This window comes from Cryptomeria japonica, chromosome 8 (genome assembly GCF_030272615.1).
Source record: "Cryptomeria japonica chromosome 8, Sugi_1.0, whole genome shotgun sequence".
Lineage (NCBI taxonomy): Eukaryota > Viridiplantae > Streptophyta > Pinopsida > Cupressales > Cupressaceae > Cryptomeria > Cryptomeria japonica.
This window is the reverse complement of record NC_081412.1, coordinates 489,404,876-489,416,008: the sequence shown is the minus strand read 5'-3', so window position 1 is coordinate 489,416,008 and position 11,133 is coordinate 489,404,876. Positions and strand designations below refer to the sequence as shown.

At 32.0% G+C, this 11,133-nt stretch overlaps 1 protein-coding gene across 1 annotated transcript; it reads left to right on the top strand.

Annotated features, from left to right (window-relative positions):
• Positions 1 to 1,502: 1,502 nt before the first annotated feature.
• On the top strand, positions 1,503 to 5,850 carry LOC131857257 (protein HOTHEAD-like). The gene is made up of 6 exons (XM_059209494.1): positions 1,503 to 1,624; positions 2,328 to 2,587; positions 3,792 to 4,182; positions 4,443 to 4,792; positions 4,885 to 5,369; positions 5,465 to 5,850. The coding sequence occupies exons 1-6, from the start codon at positions 1,555 to 1,557 to the stop codon at positions 5,517 to 5,519; spliced, it is 1,611 nt and encodes a 536-aa protein (XP_059065477.1). The 5' UTR covers positions 1,503 to 1,554; the 3' UTR covers positions 5,520 to 5,850.
• Positions 5,851 to 11,133: the final 5,283 nt, after the last annotated feature.

The window sequence follows — 11,133 nt, the reverse complement described above, 5'->3', positions numbered from 1 at the left end:
TTAGTCTCTAGAAGTAAATATTGATTACTAAATAATGAACTGAGTTCTTTTGGAGTGTAGGGTTTTTTCCTTGAAAGATTTTTCCCCACATAAATAATTGTATATTAATTTTGTACTTTATAGTAAACATATGATTAAATTTTTTCATGTGACTTATCATCTCCTAATGGTTGAGTGATGTGGCTAGTAGTAGATCATAATGTGTTAGCACATGACTACTTTATTTTTTATCTAATTTGTGACACTTAAAACATTAAGATGATGTGTGGTGTAACCCAAAACATTATTGAACCTATGGTAAACAAAATTGTATAGAAGGTTTGATGGAAGTATGACTATTGTGGAGCCTGATCTTGTGTAATTTGTCACGCATCATTGTTGGAGTGTATGTCAAATCTACAGAAGCTAGATAGATGGTCCCTATGTTATCATGATCTTTTGTGAGGGGTTTTAATGTGTTATAGACCATGGTCTTAATATCACATGAGAACTGTAGATCCTTCTAGATTAGGAGGTGTAATGCAATGCTATTTTTATATAAGACATATTTTGATATGATTCAACATCATAAACTAAGGACTCTTGAAAGGTTTACATTTCAATATAGGATCCCTATTACTCAAGTCAAAATATTTAGCATGCAAGTGGATGGGTAACTAAATCATATGAAAATGGTGTCTCAAGAAAGTAGAAATAGAGGCTTGAATTAGAAAGACAAGGCTACACGTTTAATTTCATCCAATAGATAGATCCACACTTGCTACAAAGTCTAAGATGTGGGAGTGATTAATACGGCCATTATAAATGGAGGTAGGCTAATGGCTAATAAATAAAACTACTATATTTATGACAAGACCAACAATGAGACCCACAAATAAATAAAAGTGTTGTAAGTACAGTTTTTGCATCTACTATAATTAATAATCTTATTTATTTTGAAAAAAATTTGATCCGAATTCTAAACCCTCTCTACCTATAAAAGTAGGTGATATATGATTTAATATGATGTGAAAAATGTACACTTAATTATGAATTACTATTATTTTTAACTTTATATAAAAACAAATTGTACACTCAAACAAAAATTTATGTTATTTTTATAAATAAAAATAAAATACTTTTAATATCCATGGGACCAAAGATACATAAATAAGATACACTCATTATAATGTCAATCCATAGATGGACCATCTTGAACCTCGTTAAATAAAGCAGGTAGTTTAACCGGCTTCTGTGTTCCTAGTTAAGACTGTTGACCATTACTTAAATCAAAACCAGAAGTATTGTACAAAATGTAATTGAATGAGATGCAGACGTGACTGGTTTCATATACCTAACCATCCAATGCAGTATTGACTAGTCGATATATTTTTAGTAGCAGCTTTTTTAAGTCTTAAAACATATCAACTACCCAGTCGATTTCGTACATAGATCATAAAATTTGAGAGCAATCCCTGCATTTTTCAGATTATTTAAGTACGCTCACTTCTTACCAAAGGTCGAAAAACTTTGAGAAGTAAAGTCTGTAACTCAGAATAATTCAAGGCAGCTGATATGGGTGTTAAAGCGAGCACGCTGTTTATGAGCCTCCTCCTCCATGCCTTTCTCTGCATCTCTGAAAATGGTTAATGAGTTTTGTTTCTTTAAACATGATTTTTCAAAGTCTATAATATCAATTTTATAATATTTTTTAATGGTAGACATATAATTTCTACAGTCTATGATGTTATTGTGCAGTTTATTGTGTGAGTTCATTTTCTGGACGTTTTAGATCAAACTTCATGATCCATCATCAGGAAGAAGAGAAGAAGACAAGAAAAAAAGAATAGAATAATTCTTTTCTCTTATCTTGTTCTCTTCTTCTTCATGATGGATCATGGAATTTGATCCGAAACGTCAAGGAAGTAAATTCACACAGTTGATTCCAGAAACTACATACAATATACTTTTTATATTTGACTATATAAATTTTTTGTCATCAATGTTCCATCATATTTATAATCTATCATCAGAATGATTATTAAACTTTTTTATCATCAATATTTTGGAACATACCCTATAATCTGTCATCTGAATAATTATGTAAAGTTTTTATCATCGACTTTTCAGATCATATTCTATAATCTCGCATTTGAATGATTATATAAGCTTTTCTATCATCAATATTTGACATCATACTCTATAATTTATCATCCAAATGATTATGTAAACTTTTTATCATCAACATTTTAGATTATACCTTATAATCCATTACCGAAATGAGATGTACCAAGATAAAAAAATTAAAAAAATTGAAACAATCTGTTTTATTTGTTTATTTTTGTCAGGAGGAGAGCATTCGATTGCAAAAGAAGCAAAGAATGGTCAGTGGAAGAAGTCAAGGTATGATTATATAATAGTTGGCGGAGGAACTGCTGGGTGTAGTCTTGCTGCCACTCTCTCACAGAATATGTCTGTACTCCTCTTGGAGAGAGGAGGATCTCCGTTTGGTAACGAAAAAATATTGAATATAGAGAATTTTGAAGCAAATTTGTATGACTTTGGGTCGAATCGCTCGACAGGCCAGCTTTTTGTATCTGAAGATGGGGTAAGATTCAGATAATGTCTTTACTGAAATCATTGCTTTACAGATGACTAACGTGGGTTTGCATGGGATAGAGGGGCTTTCTAATCACTAAAAAATAGCATGGGCTTTGAACGTCAGAAACTATGGTTTTATTCATACTGTCTATTCAGATATGAGAAGGTATTTTTGTTGAGGTATTCGAAAAGATTCAAAATTTAGTGTGTGATTTAAGTCGTTCTAAGTTTATATTTCTAGATTTAAAAGTGTTATCACATACATTAAGTAACATATTAAGTCTAGAGGATGTTCGTCAGCTGTGTTTAACACTTTTAAGTCTAGAAGTGTATTATTAGTGTGACCACACATCTTAAGCAACATATTTAAGTCTAGAAAATGTCAGTCAACTCTGAGTATTTAACACTTTTAAGTCTAGAAGTATAAGCTTAGTGTGTGATTTAAGCCGTTCCTAATTTAGTTATGCATTTAGTTTTTTTTAAGGTATTCAAAACAGACTTTAAAAAGAGAAAGAATAATAGTTGAGCATTAAGTTATGTTTTGTTGGTGTATTAATTATTTATTGATTTTAAGATCTAAAGGGTACATTTCATTCAATTATGAATATTCACAATTAATATTAATAAATTTAAAGTCACAAATACTAGTACTATATTATTGATAAAAAAAATAGGACATTAAATTAATAGGTACTATCACAACTATTGAAAAATGCTCAACTAGTATATCCTTTCTCATATTTATAAAGTTAGGACAATTGAATGCTAGGTTGTTCTTGTACTTTTAATTGCATCAACAAATTGCACCTTCTTTTATTCTTCTCTTTTTAAATTTTATCATTAATTTTAAATATAATATACATGAAAGTATATATTAAGAACAATTTATGCTTTTAAGGAAAAAATTTCGACTCATAATTTATGAATAGATTTTTACATGAATCTCTCTCAAAAGAATGAAAGGTCTAGTTAGCACTCATTGATTTTCATTTATTACTTTCTTAGTACAAATATATATATTTACCTCTACAAATTTAGTTGATTTTCATATACTTTCTTTATACAAATTTGAAAGAGGTAAATGAAAATCTACACAAAAATGTTGATACCCTTCAACTGATTTTCAAATATTTAGTGTAATGACTATCAAAGCATGGCCACTGTTTATCATTTTCAAGCTAACTTGAGTGAAAATACTGTGTACTACATAGGTGCTAAATATAAGACCAAGAGTGTTAGGAGGAGGCACCTGTCTCAATGCAGGATTTTACACACGTGCAAGTTCAAGTGAGGTGAAAGCCATGGGATTGGAGCCAGGCCTGGTGGAGCAGTCTTATCGTTGGGTGGAAAGTGTGGTAGCCCATCGACCACCCCCAAATGAATGGCAGAATGCAGTAGCAAAAGGTCTTATAGAAGCAGGCATTTCTCCTTATAATGGCTTCACATATGATCACATCCCTGGCACCAAGTTTGGTGGGACAATTTTTAATAGCACCGGACATCGCTCTACAGCTGCTGATATTCTTGTTCAACGTGCCAATCCAAGAAAACTTACAGTTTTGCTGTATGCAACAGTTCAACGTCTTCTTTTTGTTACAAAAGGTATTTTAAAGTAAGGAAAATTAGTTTTGCTTAAAACAATATATTCAAGTTTGAATGTGCTTGGATATTTCAGTTTTTTTATGGAAGAAGAGAGTGTGATTTCAGATAAATCGTGTAAATAAATCAAAACTTAAAATATGTTATTTAAACTAGATAAATTAGGTATAACATTTATAGATTGTTTGAACCTGAGAATAACAATGTCAGTGTTTGTAAATATTTTTTTATTACACTTTATGTAGTACTGTGTTTGTTTGCAGACGAAACAAGGCCTAAAGCAAAAGGGGTTGTTTTCATAGATGCTGATGGAAGAGAGCAACAAGTCTTTTTGAAAGATGGTAAAAGTGAGGTTATAATATCTGCTGGAGCTTTGGGAAGTCCACAGTTGCTTATGCTTAGTGGGATTGGGCCTGCAGAAGAATTGAAGTCCATGGGAATAAAAGTGATAATGGACCAGCCTGCAGTTGGGAAGGGTATGGCTGACAATCCCATGAATACCATTTATATTCCCTTGGCAATTGGAATACCAGTCTCTCTCATTCAAGTAGTGGGTATCACAAACTTTGGAAGCTATATAGAGACATGCAGTGGATTTAAATTTTACAGTAAGGTAAATATATAATATAAACATACATTTACGTATTATTCATTTCATGTATATTATTATGATGGGGGAATGAACTAATGTGTGGTGGGAAACAGAGTGTAGGGAAGAAGGATGGAATTATTCTGCAAAAGGTGAAAGGTCCTCTTTCCAAAGGTTATCTGAGATTGGATAACAGTACCAATGCTGATGATAATCCAGTTGTGAAATTCAATTACTATGATCACCCAATGGATGTACAGAGCTGTGTGAAAGGAATAGGAACCATCGAAAAGATCATTAAGTCCCACCCAATAAAAAAAATCATTTCCCCCAGCACGAGTCTGAACAAGATCATGAATTCAAGCTATCAGGCTGCTGGAAATTTGATTCCCAGGAACCCTGAAGGCTGGGGATCATTAGAGAAGTTCTGTAAAGATACAGTCATAACAATTTGGCATTATCATGGAGGATGTCAGGTGGGTAGTGTTGTTGATGGAGAGTATAGACTCCTTGGAGCAGATGGTGTTCGAGTCATTGATGGGTCCACTTTTCTTTTCTCTCCAGGAACTAATCCTCAGGCTACAGTGATGATGCTTGGAAGGTGTGTTTTCTTTTTTCTTCCATTACTTTGAACAGCTTGTCATGCTCTTTCTGTTTTGTGTAGAATAAAATGTATATCTTCTTGTGATATTGCAGATACATGGGAGTGAGAATTTTGAGAGAAAGATTGGGCCCATCAGGAGGAGTATAGTTTGCAGCTGTTACATAGACAACTAAACTTCATGTTCAATTCGAGTATAGAAATTTTTTGAGGGCTTTGGAGTTGGTTTCCTTGCTGTGCATACTCGGGGATTTAGTTTCATACTGTCCTGTCTGTTTTTAGGCCCTCTGGGTTTTTTGGAAATCTGAAATTTACGCTGTAACCTTTCATATGAATTAATATATTAATCTGGCATTGCCTTTATCGATAAAAATAAAATAATAGTGTATATTTTCTAATTGAAAAGAGTATTGTAATAAGAGTGATTATATTTTAGTATTGTAATTGTAATATTATTTAAAAATAATAATATTTTTATTTATTATGTTTGCCAAATATTTAAATAATGGACCGAAAGAGTACATCTTTAAAGTCTCAAATTTGCCTTCGGGTTTTGCTATTTGGAATTTCCTTTGTAAATGTAGATCGGTTATTTTGCCTCATCTCTCATGGGTTCTTCATAATGGTAGAAAGGTCAAATTCTGGGATGAAGTATGGAATGGACACACACCTTTGGTGAATATTAGGGATTGGTCTCCTCTGATCACTGTTCTTTCCTCCCTTTGTGGTGTTTTTGTGGCAGATTATTTTGAAATTGTGACTAGTGGACCCCTTAAGCTAGCTAGATGGAAGTCGATTGATTTCTTAGATGTTGATCAAAGCATGAAATTAGATTTTGAAAAGATTTTGGGGGATAGAATTGTATTTCTTTTTGATTCTGAGGATGAACTTATTTGGACAAAGAATATTTCTGGTAAGTACACTGTTAAAGATGGTTACAACTCTCTTATGGTTGCTAAAGATTTATCTTCTTGGCCTTATAAGTTGTTTTGGCATTCGGCTTGTCTTCCCAAAGCTGGAGCCTTTGCTTAGTTGGCAGTTCAGGATAGAGTCCTTATAGGTATGAGACTAGACAGGCTTGGTATTACTGTTGTTTTGCCTTGTGTCCTTTGTAACAAAAATTTGGAATCTTCTTCACACCTGTTCCTACATTGTGATTATGCTTATGAATGTTGGTAGTGGTTGTTTGAGAAGTTAAATAAATCTTTTGTTATTGGTAAGGATCTCATTTCCCATTTTAGATCTTGGCCCTTTATGTTTGCCTCATCTTTTTATGCATGCCTTTGGATCATATCTCCATCTATTGTGATTTGGAATGTTTGGCTAGAGAGAAACAACAGGATATTTAAAAAATCAAGGTCTCCTGTGTTTGAGGTTCTATTAAAAATTGAGTCTTCAATCTCTGAGGTTGCTTTGTCATTTATTTATAAGAATTTGGAAAATCTTACTTCTTTTTCGCACTGGGATAGTAGAGTTACTAGAGTTTGGAAGCTGCTGTCAGTTTTACCCTCTCATGGTTCAATTTTAAAAAAGAATGATGCAATAGGTAAGAGATGGTCTGCTAGATGGAAACCTCCTCCGCAGGGGCACTTTAAACTGAATTTTTATGGGGCCTCTCGTGGTAACCCTAGGCCGACTGGGGTAGGCATGGTAATTTATGATCACAATGCAAATTTTATTCGAGCTAAGTGTCATGCTATTGGTTTTAAATCTAACAATTATGCAGAATTTCATGCTTTGTCTTTTGGATTGGATATGGCAATTTCTTTGGGAATTAAGGACTTAATAATTGAAGGTGATTCTATGGTGATTATTCAATGTGTTATGAAAAAGAAATCGAATTGTTGGAATTTGCAGTATATACTTGATTCCATTTTACAAAAATTAGAATTGTTTGAATCTTTCTTGGTATCCCATTGTTACAGAGAAGTTAATAAGATTGCAGATTATTTGGAAAATTTAGCCATTGATAGCAATGCTAATCAGTGAGAGGTGGGTTTTGAGGAAACTCCTTCTAGGGTATGGGAAGGTTTACAACAATAGTCATATGATTTTCTTGAGTAACGTTAATGTAAAATTTTATGATGATAATTATTCACGCTTTCCCCTTTCATTTCAAGTATTCATGTCCATTGTCTAGAGAAGAGTTCGAGATCATGGTATTTGATATAATAGTGTTTTTCCAAAGGTTTTTTGATACTTTCTTTTTTGGCAGGAAGGTTTTTGGCTCATGGGATTTGGCATAGGGCTTTGGAAAATTTTGTCTTCTTCCATTGATAGCAGCTATGGAGTCTACATTTGAAAATTATCCGATAGGTTTTTTTGGCAAATTGTCGTATGGGCTCTATGCAAAACTGATATCATATGTGTTGTGACTGCATTTTGTATGTGGTTTTGGGCGGGGTGTATAAATTGATCCGTTAGATACTATAGGTTTATTTTATGAGCTGTGACCGGAGGTTTTCTTCCCAGGGTTCTTTCCTTTGGTATGCTCTTTGAATCCTGTGTAAAAAATAAAAAATATTAATAAAAAAGTTTAGTGGAATAATCCACTTTTATTGAAAAAAAATAAATAATATTTTTATTTATTTTTATAAATAAATTATAATCTTGGGTTGCTTTGATTTATATATAATCTTGTATAACTATATATTATGATTTATGTAGTGATATGTTTTTATAATAATATTGAGAAGTAATCAATTGTTCTGTCTATATTTTTATTAATAAATTGTAAACTTGAGATCACTTCCATTTTTATATATAATAAAAAAAAAGTTTTAACAATTTATTTACAAAATTGAATTATTTATAAAATCTTTGATCAAAATTACCTAACATCTTAATAACTTATCATAATACATAAAAAATAATAATAAAACACTCCTTGTACCTCATTCTCTGACCTAATACTAATGAACTTCTTCATCTAGTTTCTCCTATTTATCTCGATGAAACCAAAAAATCTTCTAAGGAATTGGACTTTGATAGCAGCTTTTTGTTGTGTTTGGAGCATTGAAGAAAGTTGAGAGGCAAATAAAAAAGGAAACCAGTTTACCATTTTTCCTTAGGTTTGAAGTTTTTAAAAATCTGCAAGTGGGAGCACCAATGCTATAATGAGTAATGTTTACCAAAAACTATTTTTTAATCAAATTTTAAGCCAAAATATCGATTCTATCTTTGAGCTCCCCCAGGAGCACCAATGCTATAATGAGCAATAATTACCAAAAATTATTTTTTAATCCAATTTTAAACCAAAATATTGATTCTATCTTTGAGCTCCTCTAGGAGCACCAATGCTATAATGAGCAATGTTTACCAAAAACTATTTTTTAATCAAATTTTAAGCCAAAATATTGATTCTATCTTTGAGATCCCCCAGGAGCACCAATGCTATAATGAGCAATGTTTACCAAAAAGTATTTTTTAATCAAATTTTAAGTCAAAATATTGATTCTATCTTTGAGCTCCCATAGGAGCACCAATGCTATAATGAGCAATGTTTACCAAAAACTATTTTTTAATCAAATTTTAAGTCAAAATATTGATTCTATCTTTGAGCTCCCCAGGTCCAAAAGTGTAGCTACAAACATGGATGGCATATCTGAATTCACCCTATACCTATGCTTTGATTCTTCTTCTAGCCTCTACTGAACTAATAATAGAATCATTTTACTTTAGGTCTTGAAAACACATTGTAGTCACTTATCTTCACCTTACCCAAATGCCATTTTTCTCGGGTTCTTATTAGTTGATGAGTGAATCAACTCCACATTGGAATTCGTAGAGACATGTTTCATGGAATAAGCTTCTAATTCCTCAAATAAAACAAGTGCTAAATCAAGGAAGGGACATTATAGAAAACTATTAATATAAAATCTGCATGTATTTACATATCAAATTTAATAAATTTAATAAATTAATACATATCTAAATAAAGGAGAAATATTAATCTTAAGATAATTATCTTTAATTTATCTTACAAATTGAATAAAAGATTTAAAATAAAAATAAAAACTATTAAGAAACAAAATAAATTGGCATTAGGAGAAGCTTTATGTGGGATCAGAGTTTGCAGAAGTGCAATGCTAGTATAAAAGTTGTGGGCAACCAATGATTTAAAAGGATATTTTTTATTAGCGACTGTAGACGTATAAAAATGACCATATTCCTAAATGAATATTTTATGTTCATTTCTCTATTTGATTAAATCCAATTTAATTAAATTATCCACATTCTTCTATTTTATTAAGTAAATTACTCAATTTATTTAAATAAAATTCACTATACCCATTTAATGAATAAATCATTTTATTCAATTAAATCCCCCTATCCACTTTTAATTAAATTCAAATTTAATTAAATAGTTATCCCAAATTGAATAAATCAAATTTATTTAATTGCAACCAAATTGAATGAATTAAATTATTTCAATTAAATCCTATTATCCCTCTATCCACTTGCAAAATCCCAAACCCATTTCTAATCCCTTCTAGAATCTTCTAATCGCTTCTAATTAACCTAACCCCTCCTCTAAACTTTGTCACATCCCTAAGCAAAGGGAAGTCACTTCTCAAAGCCTCAAAGTCTTTGATAACCATTAAAGGCTTTCAACCTTCAACCACTAAATGTCTCAAAGTCTTTGATAACCTTTGAAAGCTTCCAACCTTCAACCACTTAATCCACAAAGTCTCCAATAACCATTAATGGTTAATTCAAACCCTCCCACATGGTTAAATCATTTGTTTTGACTCAACCTCTATCCAACCCAAGGGTCTCATCAGGTCATTAATGCTTTGACCATGATTATCTCTTAATCATTTGCACAAAGGTTTATCCTTGGATTAATTCCTAATCTAGTGGGTAATCCTAACTTAGACTTGACCCTTAGCCTATAGATAACCATGAGGTCTTCTTAGGCCTTTAATGCCTCCAACCCCTTTTCTCAACCCAATCCTATGTTGACACTTGTCACCATTTCATTATTGCCAATTGTGCACATGGATCCCCAACTTTCAAACCTGGCCCTTGATTAAACCATTCAATCTTGACCATCCATTGCCTTGTTTGTGCTATAAATAGAGCTCCCCTTCCTCCATTCAAAAAACAATCATCTTTCAAATTTGAAGCATTATACTTATGCTCAAATACATTCAAGCTTTCTTATATCATTTTTATGCTCATCATTTAGCCTCTTTTAGATCAGGAATTAGACTAAATATGCATGTTTAGAATACTTCATTTATCATTTAGCTCAATCATAGACTAAATATAGTATGCTAGGATAGTATTCATACTAATCTTGTCATCTTATGATTTAGTTTATTGCATTTTTAGCATCATACATAGCTTAACATCTATTTCATACTAAATTTAGCAAAAGCATCTCTCGTTCTCATATTTGCCATCCCTAAACCATTTTGCTCAGTAATCTGAGAGCAAAAACGTTGGTTTGAGGGACATTGTGAGATAGAGAACCATGGGACCCTCCTTGGGAAGCTGAGTAACACTACGTTACTCCATAGCTTGCATCAAGAAGTCCTCTGTGTGTGTGTGTGGACTAGTATTCTAGAATATTTTCACATATTGAGTTTTATCAGCCCACTTTTCCCGCATACAGCAACAATAAGGGCCTTGATGTTTACACATTTTCCTTATTTTATTTCACATGTCTTGATATTTATTCATAGTTTTCCATCCTGGCATGATTGTAAAGATATGTCTAACATCTTAGACAATGGCTAGTGTTGGGTCAATTTGTTAT